Consider the following 17619-nt stretch of genomic DNA (forward strand, 5'->3'; position numbering starts at 1 on the left):
AATATTTTTTGTGTCACTTATGGTCTTTAAAGTTAGTATGTGCAATCACAAATGGTCCCTAATGTTAAGTTCTGTCAAAAACTCTGCTAGTTTGCTAACATGACATACATATATATCACAAAACATCCCTGAAGTTTACACACTTATCACAAATGGTTCTTACGAATTTTTTTAAAAAAAATTAAAAATTCATAAAATTTTGGTTTTCTTTTTAAAATTATTTATAAATGAAAAAATAATTTATAGAAGGATTTTAATTTTGAGGACCATTTATGAACCCTAAACTTTTAGTTTTTTTTTTTTCATTCTTAAATTTTATGAATTTTAAATTACTTTTTAAAAACTTTATTAGTTTGTTGATGTGGCATATATATGGAGCCCACATTTACAATAATATAGTGTCACATGTATTTAAAATTTAATATATATTTTAAAATAATTATAATTTATAAAATTTTTAAAAGAAAACAAAAATTTTATGAATTTTAAATTTAAAAAATTAAAAAATTTTGTAAGGACCATTTGTGATAGGTGTGTGAACATCAAGGATGTTTTGTGATATACATATATGCTACGTCAGCAAACTAAAGGAGTTTTTGATGGAATCTAACGGCAGAGACCATTTGTGATCATGCATGCTAACTTTGAGGACCACGAATGACAAAAAAAAAAAAAAATTAAGAATACAATATGATAGTTTCGTAAACCTTATGGACGTTTTGTGATAATAAGCTTTAAAAAATATAGCGAAAATTTTCGTTTGATGGGATCAGCCCAGTTTCTGAGAGTTGTCAATCTTAGCATATATTATATATATGATACTGCAGCAGAAAAGAGCAGTCCATTATACAAAAAAGCATCATAGTTTATGACATTTAATATTACATCATGGTTGAAATAATTGAGGCTTCCACGTTGGCGCTGAAACTTCAACACTTCTGGAGAAAAGCTTATGCCTCACGAGTCACGCCAGCAGCTTCTGAGGAGTAAAATCATGTTAAAACAAAATGAGTTTCAAAGGAGGAACCCCTGTATTATCAAGGAAGATCAGATATGATAATAATCTCATATTGCTAACTTGAATTTCCACACTGCATATTGAAAGAACCCACAAAAACATAACACTAAGATAAAAGAAATAGCTTCACCATTTATCTTTGAAGTCTCCTCTGCAACTTTGCCTTGTGCATGGCGGTTGTCACATAATCTGATCTTTTATATTATCCAAGTAACGGAAATAGGCGTATCTCCAAGAACTCTTAAGCAGTAAAGTACCACAGACTCCCCAGAATCCTATGATCAATCCAAGCACCATGCTGACATAAAATCCGAAGCTTATGAGACCATCATCTTCTTGTTTGGTCTTATCACCTCCATCTCCATTGGGGGCTGCAGGATCTTGAGTTGCTCCATCCCCTGGGCATTCTGGCGTGAGTGGTGGCCCGCAAAGTCCAAGATTTCCCATAAATGCAGAAGCATTAAAAGTTTGAAGTTGGGTGCTTAGTGGAATTCTTTCTGATAAGTTGTTGTGTGACAAGTCCAAGACACTAAGATAATGTAAGCTTGAAAAACTTGGAGGGATTCTACCAGATATCTGGTTTCTTGACAAATCAAGAGATTCTAACATCTCCAACTGACCAAAGTTGCTGGGAAGCACACCTGTAAAACTGTTTCTTGATAGGTTCAGAGAAATCAACTTTAGCAAACTTGTTATACTTTGTGGAATGTCCCCATTTAAGTTATTGTTTGAGATGTCGATGCTTCTCAAATGCTTAAGATTTTCTCCAAATTCAATCTCTATCCCTTTCCACACCAGTTGTACAAAGCCAAGAATCCAATTTTCCTCCACCTTCGGCGACACAGAAGACAAAGCTGTTATATTTGGAAGGCAATGTGGCAAGGCTCCAGATATATTGTTCTGAGAGAGGTCTAAAACATGAAGAGCGGGAAGACTACATAGACTCAAGGGTATGCTTCCATAGAACTCATTAGACCGTAAGCGTAGAACCAGCAAGTTTGTTAGGCTGGGGCCTATCCATGCTGGTATGTTTCCAGATAATTTATTGGCTCCAAGGTCAACAACCCTTAATTCTGTACAGTTCTTTAAAGAAGGAGGCAGTTCTCCTGAAAGATTGTTGTCATGCAAGCGTAACAACACAACATACGTTAACTGCCCTAATGAGCTCGGTACTTTTCCGGAGAAATTATTCTTTGCCAAATTCAGTGAGTGTAATGCTTGATATTGGATCCAACAATCAGGAAGCTCCCCTGACAGTAGGTTCTCAGAAAGGTCGAGATTATACAATTCTGGAGCTTGTGTTGCACATAAGGAAGATAGGGGTCCGGAAAACATGTTTTTGGAGAGAAAAACATTGCTTATGTTTGAAGGAAATGGTGGGAGTGGACCAGAAAACTGATTAGATGTCAAGTCAATTGTGAAAAAGGTGCAGTTCTTTGTTGAAAGATTGGGAAACTTCCCATGGATTTGGTTCATAGAGAGATTTAATTCAAGTAAGTTGGAAGATAGATCCCAAAACTCATTAGGTACTGAACCTGAGATCCCAGCATTTGACATACCAAGAGCAGTAAGTTTTCTCTGTGTCTGAATCCATTTGGGAAAGTCAGGGCCTACATTGCTAGAACTCATGTGTAATGAATTAAGTTGAAAAGGTGGGTTCCAATACGGACTCAAGTTGAAAGACAAAGGATTGTAAGAAACATCCAAAAACTGTAAACGAGAGAGGTTCAAGAAGTGGACTTCTGTGAAGACACCATTCAAAGAATTCACAGAAATATCCAAAAATTCAAGGCTAGAAAGTTGCCCAATACTCTCATGTAGCGAGCCGGTTAGTTGATTTTTGGAAAGAAATAGTTGTCTTAATGATGAAAGACCTGTAAAATCTGGCAATGGCCCGCTGAACTGGTTTGAAACTAGGCTCAAGTATCTTAGGTGGTAAAGTTGCTGAAAACTTTTCGGGAGAGGCCCGCTCATATTGGTACCATCGATGTATAGTTCATTCAAGGATGAAAATCTTGTAAGATTATCAGGAAATGGCCCCCAAAACGGGTTGCCACTTAATTGTAAGGACTCAAGGGTATCCTGAGCACAAGACAAGTTTTCGATAGAGTCTTGAAGTTTATCAGAAAGTTTGTTTTCCCGTAAGTTCAATGATTCTAATCTGCATAGGTTTCGAAAGGATTTTGGTATCCCACCCTCAAGTTGGTTATAAGACAGATCAAGAGATGTTTGAGAAATCATGTTTGAGAAAACATCTGGGATGAGACCTTGTAACTGGTCTCCCATCAATCCAATGTGTACAAGGCTGGTGCTGATATTGGCCATCCAATAGAAAATGGAAGAATTAAGAAAATTATCAGAGAGTTCAAGGACTTCAAGAGAGGTCGAAGAATTGAGGAAAGAAAGCGATCTCAGGTTGACATTAGGAAGACTACATGAAGATAACTGCAGCTCAACCAGTGAAGGGAGCTTGCTTATAGAGTGAGGCCAATTTACAACCTTAGAGAAGTTAAGACTTGACATGTTCAGGTATCTCAAAGAGGAAAGATGAGATAACCACTCAAGATTTTCAAAGGTAACAAAGTTATGTGCAAGATCAAGAGTATACAAATGAGAAAGATTTCCCAGTTGGGGAGGAACAGGTCCGCTAAGACTAGCACCTGCAAGTTTGAGTTGTTTCAGCTGACTCAAAGAGCCAATGAAGTCGGGAATCTTTCCCTCAAAATTATTGAAACTCAGGTCCAAGTAATTTAGATATTGCAATTCAAGCAGAGAAGGAGCAATCACACCACTTAAAGGAGTTTCAAGATTGGAAATATCAGAAGAATTATAGTAGAGATCCAGCATGGTTACATGACCTGTTTGGTTGCTGCATGTAATTCCTCTCCACTGGCAACAATCTTTTTTGCTTTCCCAAGATCCAAGAACATTGGAGTTATCCACTAGGCCTTGTTTGAACTGAAGCAGAGCATTTTTCTGTGTCTCTAGGCACCTAATGTTGGAGCTGATCCCAGCACTTAAACAACATATAGCAGAGGTTGTTAGGAGCACAAATAAGACAGCAAATATGGAGCTTATAGTACCACTTGTGATTGTGAACAACATGGTTATGAATCTTAGGAGCAGGTAAGGTAGGGTGGGGAGATGATGTGCAAATTGTATGTCAATTTAGGAGAATGTTTTAAGGAGATATGATTTGTTGTCGTTATCTGGAAGTTGATTGCTCAAATATTACAATAGTGTGATAGCTTGAGAAGAGTGATGACGACCAGGAAAAAATGTACCATGGAATTTGTTGAAAATTGAAACAACGCGGCGATGGTGATGTTTAGAATCGGATAATATTTAGAAGGGACGACTTTTGACTTGAGCATTTTGAAAAATTATTCCCACGTCCTTTCGTTATATATTATATTGATTCTGGGGGCATGAAGATATTAATCAACAATATGAAAATAGTTTGACTCAAGAAATTGAGGCCGGGGGTTCCTTGCGAAAGGGGTGATTATAATTTTTAGTTAGTGATGTGCACAACAATACAATTTTATTAAGAGGTAGTTCTATACACATATAGATTAGATCAATTGATCAAGATGGTGAGTTCATCCATCCCTTGGAATCAAATTTAAATCCTCATACGGAAACGAATGTTAAAATTCCCGTTATTTGATGTGCAAATTGCCATTCATCCACCCATTTTGTTGCAACATGCAAGAGATGGTCAGATAGTTTTGTGATCCGGTTTACAAGTGCAACTTTTGGTTTTGAATTCTTCAGTCCGGATGATCCAAATGATCGGTTTCAACCCATGGGCATGCACGTTGGTATGTTAAACTATAGAAACAAGACAATTTTCATCCGTCGACAGTTGTCCAACCTGTACAATCTTTTTCCCCGTGTCCATATACTGACGAGTCCCTTTACACAATCTACACTACACTCAAAACATCAATAATCTTAAAAACAAAATCTGATTGCAGTTTCAAGAAAAATGGATGACTTCCTTCGCAACTTTGGATAATAACACGTCACGATGGTAGAGAGAGACAGATGCACTCAGTCATCATCTTCATCTTCAAGTACCATCCTCAACTTCCTTCTGCTTACGCTACTCTCTGGGAATGCACCATAAGCCATTTCATCCCCTGAATCCGCCAAGTCATTGTCCATTTGCTCATGTTGCAAATCCTCCAAATTTTTCACAGGTCCAGCATCTAATGGATTGCCAGTGCCAGTGCCGGTGCCTCTGACTTCAGCTTCTGCCATGCCATTCGGACTAACATGCTTGAAGGCAGAGCCTTCGTCAACTCCATCTTCCAGAGCATTACTGCTTGATGTTCCCCGAATTGAGATGGCTGCAGAGTTCAGATCCATGGGCTTGGAAAGGGGTCTCCTGGTTTTTCTATATCCAAAAGACGAATTAATTAGTATTAGAAGAAATAGTTACCTTACACAATCAAAATCCTATGACTTCATCATTCTTATTATTTTTGAGAGAGAGAGAGATTTACTTGAGAACAGAGCTTAGGATTTCATCATCAGAATCATCTTCCGACACTTTTCGTCCAGTAGTCTGCTCTAGTAACTCTTCACTGAATCTGCTACGATCCTTTTTGCCCCTGGAAGTTCAAAAATGATTGTCATACTAATATCTACACATCATGCATGTTGTGTATTTACACATGGAGCCAACATGAATTTACAAGAGAAAGAAGCTATTCCTATAATTTAATTAGGAGTATGAACACAGACCATAATAGGATTATGGAGTTTCACAACATTATATTGGAAGGTTTAACCAAAAGGAATATGGAGTTTTACATATGCGGTGCAAGTGCCCAGACATTATGGAAACTAAGCAACTAGAGAACTAGTGGTGAAATAAATTTAATAACAAAACAAAATGGATGTATGACCTTTTCATTAATGATAACAGCGTATCATCATCAGAGTCATGCTCTTTGTTTGTATTAGAGTCATTAAGATCCTCATCTCTCAGCATGCCGGCTGTGGACCTCTTCTTCCGAGGAATATATAAACCAAGCTGCTTAAGCTTACGAGAAACTTGAGAAGCTGTGAATTTACCATCACCGTCCATTGCATTTGCAATCATGTGGCTGCACCTTTTATGGTCTTTTAATCTGGGTATGACAAAGAATATAAATTTTTTCATTAAAACTAAAGAATAGTAACTTCCAGCTTCTATCAAGTGAAAAGAGATCAAATCTTATATAACTACCATGTAACCAAGTAGTACTTACTGCTCATATAGAGACCTAATGTTAGTTTCCTGATCTTCACTGAAGGCATGGACTCTTTTTCTTGTGTGCCTATGAAACAATCAAATTGAAACTAATAAACAGCTGGAGCAGTGAAGCAACATATAACATCAAGCATTAAGACTTGTCACAGAATCAAAGAGAAAAGAGTGGACCAAAATTACAGACTAAAGGCAGATGACACAGCAGCCATTTATCTAAGCCATACGTTTGCGAGTTCACAGCTGCTTCTCAAAAACAAATGTGGGAGGAGGTGGGGGAAGCAAAAGAATGAGTACTAAATCTATCAAAAAAATTTCTCGGTAAATGTGAATCTTTAAATTTACAATTGATAAACAGTGACAACAACTGCAACGAAAGACAGCAGCCATCCAAGATCTACCCCAAAGTGCAAAAACAAAATTAATGGACATAAATTATAGGCTACAAGTGAATGAAATCAGCAGCTATTTGATTAGATTCTGCGTTGCAAGTTCACAACCCCTGCTACTCGAAAAACAAGGGTTTAGGTGAGGGGAAAGAGGGGAAATCAAACAAAGAGTACGTGCTCTATGATATTCAATCCAAATGAATATTTACTTTGAAAACAAACGCCTAGAAGAACTTTAAAAAGTACAGAAAAATAAACAAAAAGTATACAAACTGTAACTGTAATACTAAGAAATTAATATTCATCTACAAATACTTACAGCGGCTGACTGTTTGATTCACAATGAGAATTAATTGCTTTTACTACTCTTCCATCTCCATCAATTTGACTAGGCCCAGTGGAAACAGATTCTTGAGCATGGCGCAGTCTTTTCCTTCGGACAACTTTCAGTCCAAGCTGTTTAAGCTTGTTGGAAATTTGAGCTGGCGAAACTCTACCATCAGGATCAAGAGCTTTCGCAATAAGATGACTACAGTTCTGGTCATCCTTGAATCTAAATTGGCCATATTTGTCAGGAAAGATTTAAGTAAGCTGGATGAAAAAAGTAGGCCTACACTGCTATACAGGCATATCTCAAATTATGTGTAAAACAGTCATCACGGCCAATGCCCTTTTGTATCTTTCAGCAGATATTAGATATACCTATGTCAAGTTAAAAGCTCAAAAAAGAAAAGGAAGAAATTAAAAAAAAAACTTAGATCATAGGACCATACTTCTCATACAGATCCTTAATTTTCATCTCCAGTTCAGCCCCAATAACAAGTCGCTTGTTTTTTCTAGAAACCTTTTCAGTTTCATTCTCTATTGCCTGGGCCCCACTGCAACAGCCAAATGCATCAAGGTTTCGATAAGATGATAACTGAAAGACAATGTTAATCAAGTTGTAAGTATGAAGGACGTACTTGTCATAATTTGCTTGCCCATCGATCTCATTATCTGAAATAGATGCAGTACCTCCCTTCACCTTGCCAAAATTTTCTCCGCTGCTGCACAAAAAGAAGGCATATTTAGCTCCTCTTGCAGTGTCTGTATTCAGTTAGAAAAGTCCTTACTCTGGCCTTTTTTTTTTTTTGGCAACATGGTAAACCAGTGGAAATGAATAAAATAAAATAAAATAAAATAAACTTCACAATTCTCGAGAGCAAGGCCAGACAACCAAAGGATGGTCTTAGATTCTACAATAACTTAACTGATAACATCACAAAATAATTTAATGAAGACAATGTGAACATTCAGGCTTCAGAAACATGTCTTACTTCTCATGTCCAAGCTCATGAGAGAGCACAACATCAGCTTCGTCTTCACCAAGTGCATCAGCTATGCTTCTACTTGTCCATCCCTTGTCCAGTGACTGACCAATTTCTTCATCCCCTAAACTGTTTGCCCAGTTTCTACTTTCTTTCTTCAAATGGCCAAGCTCATGCATTAAATACTCAGCATTAATGTAATGGCATTCTTTGCGAGTCTTCCAGAAGAGAATTTCCACAAAAAGTAGGGGTTGATTTTTCATCTTTTTGAGCATTTTCCTGACCAAATTTGTCAAAAAATCAACAATGGTTTCATATGCCTTGCATGGAGATGACTTCTGCTCAACTAGGATGTCATAGAATGTAGTGAGAAGTGATAACTGCAAAACAAATTGCATGGAAAACGTTAGATGAGAAATGAAATGTAAATGGCTACATAAATTATCTAAAGATGTATGAAGTTTAACCTGATACAGCATTGGGGAGAGCTCGAGGTCATCACTGATCCTTCGCAGCATGCATACTATGTAGTGATTTGTACTGGTCAAATTACTCTTATAAAACTTAAGCAACCAACACAATTTCTGGATGATGTTGATGTTTGAAAAAGCAGAAATCAAATTTGACACCTTAAAATCAACTTCATCAGTTGCAGCTACCTGCTCATCAGCAGAAGAATCACCGGTGCTATAACAAAGATCACCATTGGCATCATCAGAAGTTTTGCAATCTATATGTGCCAGACTGTCTTGGAGGTTTTCTGTCTCCAAAAACGATATTTTGCATTCATCAGGCTGAACAGGGATATTGATATCTTCTTTCCCATTGGAACTTGTGGTTAGGCTTCTGTTCTCTGTCACACTCACATCTGTTGAATGTTCACCATTGGAGATGCTGATCTCTTTCTGAGTGGTAGCATGTTCTCCTACAAGTGTATTTTCTGTTTCCTTCTCACTCGGTATTTTTTTCTTCCTCGCCTTCCTTGATTTTTTAGAAACCTTAATCATGAAAGAAAAATGGTCTTAGTACAAATACAATAAAACATTCCCCATCCAAAATTACGAATGCATTATACCCTCAAAGTTCCACATGCTTGAAGGTTTTCCATTAGTCGCAAAACTTTATAAACCATCTCTACCAGATCTGCAAAATCACTGATAAGGAAAACATGTGAACAGGACAAAGATTAGAGGCATTCAATCAAGAGAAAAAATCTTAATCAGTTTTAGAATAACTTCCTTTCAATCAAAGACAAATGGATCCTAAATATCATTTTCCAGGTATTTATTTTACCAATAGTATCTTAATATTAAGGACAAGTGTTGCTAAATGATCAGTCAAAATCATACCCTGCAGAATTGAATTATCTCCCTTTCTTAAAAATTACTAAATCTTTTTGCCCAACAACAAATACAGCATTCCTCTAATTCTTTCTCTCATATTGGATTACACAGCTAATGGAGAGAACCTCTCCACAGGATTTGAAAGGTGAGAAATTATACTGGAAAATTTAATACATTAAAAAACGTATTAATTGATATGAAAAGGAAAAAACCTTCTGGGTTGTTTGTGAGTATCAAATGATTTGAGCAAATTTATCAGGAAATGAGTCATCCCCTCATCAGTCTGGTCATAAAATAACTTGTACAGAAGTATGCGGGCTGTTTGAGGCTCCTTGGAGTTCTCTGGCAATAACTTAAGCACCAAATCTAGCATTCGAATCTGGAAGGAAGAGAAGTTGGTAGAAGCATGTTACGAGGGCATAATTATTAATACAGTTCTTATCCCAACTTCAAATTGAATATGCACTAAAAAGCTTATCAGTAATGAAATAGTGAATCACCATAATTTTCAAAAGAGAACCAGCTGCAGACAGAAACTTGTAGTCATGTGTTTCCTTCAAGCCATCAAATGCATAACGCCACTTTGAAATGACTAGTTGGAACATTGACTCGTTCATTGATGCTGCGATGGGTCCACATACATCACCTCTGAAGAATGTAATATCAGCATCTTTATGGGTGGGAGCTTCAGTTGTGTCTGCTTCTGCACTGATGCTTGGCTGTTAAGGCATAGAAGATACAGATCAAACAATTATAATTCTCCAGACAAGAATGTGACTTGGGAATATCCTCAAGAAATGTGAAATGACCCAGAAAAAAACCACTATGCAACATGGGCCCATTCTATCAGAAGTACAAAAACTAAACCCTTTTAGTTCGGGGGAAAGATCATTTCTGCACTGGTTGAGATGTGTGTTGGGATGGATTGAGATGAGGGAATAATGGTCTTTCTCCATGCAAAGAGGTTAGTTTACTAATTGAAAAATGAGTCATTTAACGGTTTTCATTTTGCAAACAGTAATTACCATGCCCATTATGAAATAACTAACAAAATAATCTAAGATTAGCTTGTCTCACCTTAGAAATTGAAGACTTGTGATATTGGAAAGAAGTAACAAACTGAGCAACCTGAAAGAAGATAATGACATCACTGTTCTGAATTGCGTGGTGTTCCTTTTCAGTATCCGCGCGAATTGACTGCATCAAAACTGATACACATGCGAACTTTGTAATTAATAACACCAAGTAAACAAACATAAAACAGAAACCAAAAAGAAAAGACATACCATTGTAACCCCCTGATAAAAACTGGTTTACGAAATCATGAAGCAATTCTAAAATCTCATCCTTCGTTGAAGGCAATGTCCCATGATCCCAAGCAATCTTTTTTATTGGACCCCGATGACTATGTGGTTTAAGCAAGGTATTACAAGAGGCAGAAGTAGGTTTTCCCTTCAAGACTGCCTTAGAACCATCCTGCCAAGAAAAGTTCATTGCTATTAGAGAATGATCTACTAAAAACCTCGCTAGCATCATTCCATAGTGAAACTCCCTACCAAAGTAAGCTGGGTAAATGTTCCGCTAAAATGTGAATGACGATCCATGTTGCGTAGTCTAGAAAGTCTTTTTTTCTCTTCTTCTTCTTCCTCCATTATAGACTTGAGACTATTTAGAGAACCTGTGGTGTCTCCTCCATCCACCTAATAATTACAAGTTATTACTGGACTGTTAGAAAACTATAACTAAATGTAAGCTCACATCATTGGACAAATAATTCAAATTTCATAAGTTAAGAATATAAAGCAAGAAAAGGAAAGTATTTTTTATTGATTCGATTTGTACTTGTTGCACTATTTTTATTAAAAATAAATAAAAAATTTCGTTTGGTGGCTCTACCTATGTCTCAAATCAAAGATTCTTATCTGAGGTTCATCCTTATTTACATTTCTTGCTAGCTTTGAACAAACGACATTTCTATAAGAAAGAATTCAGAAAGAGATGAAGAGAAACCAACCTTAGGACCTTTTGAACATGCGTTTGCAATCAACTCTGGCTCTTGACCCATAAATATGTAATGAAAAATCTCCAATAAAAGCAAGTTATCTTGACAGAGATAGCTACGGGAATCCCCAATATGCTGGGTTATGACCAAAACTAAGTCCATAACATTCTCATGAAACAAAAGTTCCAGAAATCCATCTCTGAGTGATACAAATTGACTGGCAGTTCCCCCAGCCTTCTGCTGTAGTGAAATTTCTTGAACAGCTAAAATGTTTCGGAATAAAGTAAGTACCAGCTGCACCAATTTCCAGTCATCCTCCGTGAACACATCACTGTGTAGGATAGGATTAGTCATAAAACCAATTATGAGAAATCTAGAAACTATATGAAGATATAGTGAGTAAACAAAATAATGATCATTGAGCACCAGAAAATAACCTAGAACAGAAAATAAATTATGTAATGTCAACATGCAAGAGCCACTTAACCCATCAAATTTCAGAAAACCAACATGAATTTAGTGAATCAGCTAGGTACTCAGGTAATCTTATAGGTAAAGACATAGCTGGGACAAGTACTTTGCTGCAAAGACTTCAACTCCCATAGAAGATGAAGTATATGTAATTTTCAAACAACTGATGAGGCAGAAGATGAAGTATACTTAAAAAATTTAACCTCACCTTTCCAAATTTTCTAATGGGCTTTCCAGAAGTGATACTATAACTGCAATAATGTCACTGGACGTAATTGAAGACTTCAACCTCCATAGAAAATCTATCTGTTGTAAAATGTCATTTGATGAAGGCTCAATTGGCATAGTTAGGAACACAAGAACCTTCACTGAAAATTCCAAACAATGAATAATTGAAGTCATCACTTTGCAGTAATTTTTCATAAACATGTAATGAAATTATAAAATGAACTTACCTGCATTTAAAACCAAGTTGGTGTCATCTTGGCAGTGTTCAATAATGGGTACCAAATCCTGATCCACAATCTTCCATTTACAGACTTGTTTAAAAACATCCCGATTCTGTGGGTCATCACGCCTCAAAAACCTTAGCAAATCTTTCAAATTATCTGTCAATGAAAAAAGAAAGCCAAAATTTCAATCCCGCACTTAACTGAAGAAAATAACATCCCACTCCATATTTTGTATTCATCCGCTCAATCGAGCCCATATGATTTCCTCATGTTTCATTATCCTTACATTTCCGAAATGTTCTTGGCAGTCAAACGGAGATTTGTCGAAGACATAGGTAACGTACCTAAGCAGTACTTGCTCTTTGAGTAACCGATCCGGTTGCCATTGGCATCCTCTTCTGCAATTCCAAGATCAGAGCATATCGCCGATAAGCCTTGCAAGTCCATCTGCTGCCGAACTTTATTGTTTTCGAATTAGGGTTCAATAGTTTAGGATTTCTGGAGAGGATGGCGAATAAAAGTATTTAGCGCGAGAGCGATCGGATCTCAGTGAAAGGGTTTATTGTGATGGCTCTGGTGGCGCGAATTTTGATGTGAATTTCCCGCGCTTTTCAATCGCTCTGGTGGCCTTTTTTAGCTGAGGTGGCAATTTAGTTGTACAGGTGTCAGTTTGTTAGTGGAGCTGATCTGTTATCATCGTTGCACAAAACTTCACCGAAATAGGTCTATCTCGATAACTAATTGGGTGGGTTCATCCAATTATACTCAGTAAAATTGGTTGGGTTCATCCAATTTGCACTTCTAACAAAATAAATTCAGTGCATAAATCAAATTTGCTATGCATTATGGCTATTGAATTATTGATTCAAACTTAACTTAAAATAAATTATATTGTCAAAAAAAAAAAGTTGGGTATAGGACCTTTTTTGTATTGGGCAAAAATATAATCACCATTTTTATTTACAAAAAGTATAACAGAATCTAATAAATATGCACTTTAAGTGAATTAGTAACATTAATTGAGGTGCGAAAACTAATCAGCCAACATGATGAAGAGTATTAAAGTTTGGGGTTTATTTGCAAACCAACCCAATATGCCCACTTTTTCCAGAGGCCCAAACATGAGTAATGAGACCAATGAGTCTCGTGACCCACCCGTTCACTTATGACAAAGCTCTCCGTTTTGATAGAAGTTGAACAACTTTTACTTAGCAAGCGCTACGTTTCGTTTATTCGATACAACCAAAGCCCTCCTTAACTCCCTTCTTTCTGTCCCCTCAAAACCTCCGCCAAATTTAGCGGCGACTTCTACAACCTCCCCCCACATTCGTTTAAATCCTGGGAACTCACTACAGCCTCCTCCAAAACTTCGCATTTCCAAACCTTTACCATTCTCTGCAACAACAATGACCCAAGTGGTGGCTATGCGGGCGATTCAGAGTTCGATCCTTTGTCCTATCTCTGGATCGGTACAGGGCCGGACAGAGAAGCTGAAGCCTCCGAGCTTCGCTTCCAAAGTTCTGGCTCGCGAGGAAAAGAAGAAGAGCTGGAAAGCGTTTGGCAATAAGAGGTTTGAGGTCACTGCAAAGCGACCCCTACAGACCGAGGTCGTCCCCGTCTCACCTGAAGACACACCCAAGGTTCGTGCTACTCAATCTTCTTCTTTTTTCGCCCTTTGTCCTTGTTGTGTTTGGTTGCCGAGAAGTTGTAGGAAATCAGAAGAAAAAGTTACCTTTTTGTTTTTGAATTCATAGTAGATAGGCTGATAATTGATTGCTAGATATTTAGCTTGTTTGAGTAGAGCGAGGCTGCTCTTGTTAAAATTGTAGATACAAGTTAGAATCTATGCTTATTGTAGTTTCTTTGGTGTTGCTGATCAGATAGAGGATCAATTTCAGAAGTTCCGGGCAATTCAACAACCTGATGACACATCGGTGGGTATGTGGTCAAAGCCAGTAGTCAAACGTAAGACAAAGATTGTTTGCACAATTGGTCCTTCCACAAACACACGTGAAATGATCTGGAAGTTGGCGGAGGCTGGAATGAATGTTGCCCGGCTTAATATGTCCCACGGAGATCATGCTTCTCATAAGAAAGTTATTGACTTGGTTAAAGAATATAATGAGCAATCTAAAGACAATGTCATTGCAATCATGCTTGATACCAAGGTAAGGTTTCCCTTATTGTTTGTTCTTTTTCCTTCCGTATCAAGTCATTACATTGTATTGCGTAAGTCAGTAAATTTTCCCCCCAATTCAGGTTTGATTTGACATATGATGTGTTACTATTTGGATTATATCAGAGTCATTCTATTGATGATGTGTTCTTCTGTATCAGGGTCCTGAGGTTAGGAGTGGTGACCTGCCACAGCCAATCAACTTGGAAAGTGGTCAAGAATTTACTTTTACAATTCGTAGAGGGGTTGGCACAGCGGATTGTGTTAGCGTGAACTATGATGATTTCGTCAATGATGTAGAACCAGGAGACATGCTTCTGGTTGATGGTATGCTGAAGTTTTACTTCTTCTTTTTGGGTTAACCACTGAAGTTATGTTTATATTTTTATGCACACTGACTCTTGATTCGTGCTGTAGGTGGTATGATGTCATTTCTGGTGAAGTCCAAGACAGAAGAATCAGTGAAATGTGAAGTTGTTGATGGAGGAGAGCTTAAGTCTCGTCGACATTTGAATGTGCGAGGGAAAAGTGCAACATTGCCTTCCATCACTGGTTAGGTTTCTAATTTATTGATTATATCCATTAATAGTTTATTCTTATGTTTTTTTAAATGTCTTTATTGCCTGTTTTGCTAATGAATATAGTTGTCTAACTTATTTGTTGCAGAGAAAGACTGGGAAGATATTAAATTTGGAGTGGATAATAAAGTTGACTTCTATGCTGTTTCATTTGTCAAAGATGCACAAGTTGTTCATGAATTGAAGAATTATCTGCAAAGTAAGATTCCAAATATTGTTATCTTATGTCCACAAAATATATTTGATTACCACGTTTTTGCTTAATGCTTACAAATAATTGTATTTCCATTTGATATTGTAGGCTCTAGCGCTGATATACACGTTATTGTAAAGATAGAAAGTGCAGACTCTATCCCAAATTTGCACTCCATTATCACAGCATCCGATGGGGTAATCTCCTGAATCAATGAATGGAAGCTTTTTTCCTGAATATTTGCATGTTAAAAACACTTTTAGTATATCATGATTTAATGTATGATAATTTTTACCTTTAATACACATTTTTAAATATAAAATGCAACTAATATATGGAAATCATGTAAATACCATCCGTTTCTTTTAGTATATACATAAAACATTCTAACCCTTGCCTGATAATACTAACACATGATTATCTTCTTTTAGGCTATGGTTGCAAGAGGAGATCTTGGTGCAGAGCTCCCTATTGAAGAGGTTCCACTTCTGCAGGTTGTTTAACGACAAACATATGACAATTGAAATTTCAATCCAGTTAACATGATTGTAACATTAAGTTGAGTTAATCTATTACATTCTGAACCCCCCAATTTCTATTTCAAAATGTAGGAAGAGATAATCAGGATCTGCCGTAGCATGGGGAAAGCTGTTATTGTGGCAACAAATATGCTGGAAAGCATGATTGTTCACCCAACCCCAACCAGAGCTGAGGTATCAGACATTGCCATTGCTGTTAGAGAGGGCGCTGATGCAGTTATGCTTTCAGGAGAAACTGCTCACGGAAAGTAAGTTGTGGCTATCAGAATTATGCAATAGGAACCTGTTTTCAACTATAGTCTAGTCATTTAGACCATAGGATCATGTAATAAAGTGATTTCGTTTCCATGTAGGTTCCCATTGAAGGCCGTGAAAGTTATGCACACTGTTGCACTTCGGACAGAGGCAACCATCTTAGGTGGTGAATTGCCAGCCAATCTTGGTAAAGCTTTCAAGGTCAGGGAACATACAATTATTTATTCATTTTTCGTACGCAGCATCCTACCATCTGGACAAATTTTTCCATTTGTTTGTCAGAATAAAAACTGACGTGAATTCTTTATTTCTGCAGAACCACATGAGTGAGATGTTTGCTTACCATGCAACCATTATGTCCAATACTCTTGGTACCTCAATTGTTGTCTTTACCAGAACTGGTTTCATGGCTATTCTTTTGAGCCATTATCGGCCTTCTGGGACCGTATTTGCCTTTACAAATGAGTGAGTTTTCATGTTATTTGTCACGAAAGCATATTTGTGATACTCTGACCAGAGTTTTGTTGGAGCACAACTTCACCCTTGATAGATTTTTTACCCCCCTTGCGTGCACATTGATATATTAAATATTTTAAAATTTGTAACTGTATCAGTTAAAATACTCTTACCATTAGGAATATGAATTTGATTATTTGGCTGATCTAGTACTTTGATGACATGCAGTAAGAGGATACAACAGAGACTGGCTTTATATCAAGGTGTATGTCCCATATACATGGAGTTCACAGATGATGCTGAGACAAGTTTCAGCAATGCCTTGACTGTGCTGCAGGTAATGCTTTGCTGGAATTTTCCTAAATTTACGAGGAATAATTTAAATTGGCAGGAACCATATTTTTGGTTATTTATCTTTAAAAAAATTCATGGAACATACCAGTCAATGCCAACCATTTTAAAGCCCTTGTCAAATGGATTTAATGTTAATTATTTGATCGTTTCAACTTTGTTGATGTATTTTCTGGTGTTTCATATACAGAATCAAGGCATGGTAAAGGAAGGAGAAGAGGTGGCACTCGTTCAGAGTGGCAGACAACCCATTTGGCGGATCCAGTCCACTCACAATATTCAAGTGCGCAAAGTTTAGATGCAATGGAGATGGAAGAGAGCCCTCGTAACATAGTTATCTGCCTTTACACCACGATAATTTCGAGTCATTATAGCATTTTCTGGTGTACTTCAGCGGAATTGCCGCAATAGTTTCTGGGTTTGTTTTTCCCCCTCTTTTATGTATGCTTTTGTGTCTTATATGCTATTTTTTGTACTCCGATTTTCCCCCTTCGAATTAATTTGGCGTAGCAGAACAGTTTGTGAATGTTAAATTATAAATTTGGCAGTTGGAATGAATCGTTTAACTTAACTGTCTAATTTGTTAGTTTTTCTTTTTTACGATCTAAACAACTCTAAATTTATCTAATTTATGGTGATTCAAACTTGAGTGCATACAGCTTTGGCCAACTGCTGACTTTTAATTTATGTATGCAATGTGTTTGATAGTTTGATAGTTTGATTGAGAAAACGGATCACCTTATAATATCCGTCGCCAACCGTTTTTGTAGCTGACCAACGCTGGCATTGCTTGTGAGGAACAGAACAGTTGCCAACTTTGGCGTCCCAA

At 37.1% G+C, this 17619-nt stretch overlaps 3 protein-coding genes across 4 annotated transcripts; 1 reads left to right on the forward strand and 2 right to left on the reverse strand.

Moving 5' to 3' along the window:
* Window positions 1-1198: 1198 nt before the first annotated feature.
* LOC117618451 (receptor-like protein EIX1) lies at window positions 1199-4123 on the reverse strand. The gene has a single exon (XM_034348016.1). The coding sequence runs from the start codon at window positions 4121-4123 to the stop codon at window positions 1199-1201; it is 2925 nt and encodes a 974-aa protein (XP_034203907.1).
* A 773-nt stretch (window positions 4124-4896) lies between these two features.
* On the reverse strand, window positions 4897-12757 carry LOC117618931 (protein timeless homolog). Its single transcript, XM_034348708.1, has 19 exons — window positions 12587-12757; window positions 12246-12398; window positions 11999-12158; window positions 11332-11650; window positions 10874-11017; window positions 10604-10793; window positions 10395-10525; window positions 9818-10036; window positions 9530-9696; window positions 9050-9128; window positions 8442-8972; window positions 7984-8354; window positions 7630-7713; window positions 7441-7545; window positions 6987-7220; window positions 6280-6348; window positions 5935-6159; window positions 5530-5637; window positions 4897-5420 (listed from the first exon to the last, which is right to left on the reverse strand). The coding sequence occupies exons 1-19, from the start codon at window positions 12687-12689 to the stop codon at window positions 5075-5077; spliced, it is 3738 nt and encodes a 1245-aa protein (XP_034204599.1). The 5' UTR covers window positions 12690-12757; the 3' UTR covers window positions 4897-5074.
* Window positions 12758-13445: 688 nt separating this feature from the next.
* LOC117617049 (plastidial pyruvate kinase 2) lies at window positions 13446-17390 on the forward strand. 2 transcript variants are annotated; one of them, XM_034346291.1, is made up of 12 exons: window positions 13449-13882; window positions 14123-14410; window positions 14580-14745; window positions 14836-14970; window positions 15085-15195; window positions 15298-15386; window positions 15621-15683; window positions 15801-15976; window positions 16082-16184; window positions 16300-16448; window positions 16668-16776; window positions 16981-17390. In XM_034346291.1, the coding sequence occupies exons 1-12, from the start codon at window positions 13649-13651 to the stop codon at window positions 17086-17088; spliced, it is 1731 nt and encodes a 576-aa protein (XP_034202182.1). In that variant the 5' UTR covers window positions 13449-13648; the 3' UTR covers window positions 17089-17390. The 2 variants fall into 2 exon arrangements, with proteins under 2 accessions (XP_034202183.1, XP_034202182.1); XM_034346292.1 differs by lacking the exons at window positions 16082-16184; window positions 16300-16448 and having other exon boundaries at window positions 13446-13882.
* The last annotated feature ends 229 nt before the right edge of the window (window positions 17391-17619 follow it).

This window comes from Prunus dulcis, chromosome 2, assembly GCF_902201215.1.
Source record: "Prunus dulcis chromosome 2, ALMONDv2, whole genome shotgun sequence".
Lineage (NCBI taxonomy): Eukaryota > Viridiplantae > Streptophyta > Magnoliopsida > Rosales > Rosaceae > Prunus > Prunus dulcis.

Coding starts and splice junctions, on each gene's coding strand:
- LOC117618451 (XM_034348016.1), bottom strand. CDS start 4,123: ATGTTGTTCACAATCACAAGTGGTACTATAAGCTCCATATTTGCTGTC.
- LOC117618931 (XM_034348708.1), bottom strand. CDS start 12,689: ATGGACTTGCAAGGCTTATCGGCGATATGCTCTGATCTTGGAATTGCA. Junction 12,399..12,586: donor AAAGAGCAAGTACTGCTTAG/GTACGTTACCTA, acceptor TTTCATTGACAG/ATAATTTGAAAGATTTGCTA. Junction 10,526..10,603: donor TTTATCAGGGGGTTACAATG/GTATGTCTTTTC, acceptor CATGTGTATCAG/TTTTGATGCAGTCAATTCGC.
- LOC117617049 (XM_034346291.1), top strand. CDS start 13,649: ATGACCCAAGTGGTGGCTATGCGGGCGATTCAGAGTTCGATCCTTTGT. Junction 13,883..14,122: donor CACCTGAAGACACACCCAAG/GTTCGTGCTACT, acceptor GTTGCTGATCAG/ATAGAGGATCAATTTCAGAA. Junction 14,971..15,084: donor AACATTGCCTTCCATCACTG/GTTAGGTTTCTA, acceptor TATTTGTTGCAG/AGAAAGACTGGGAAGATATT.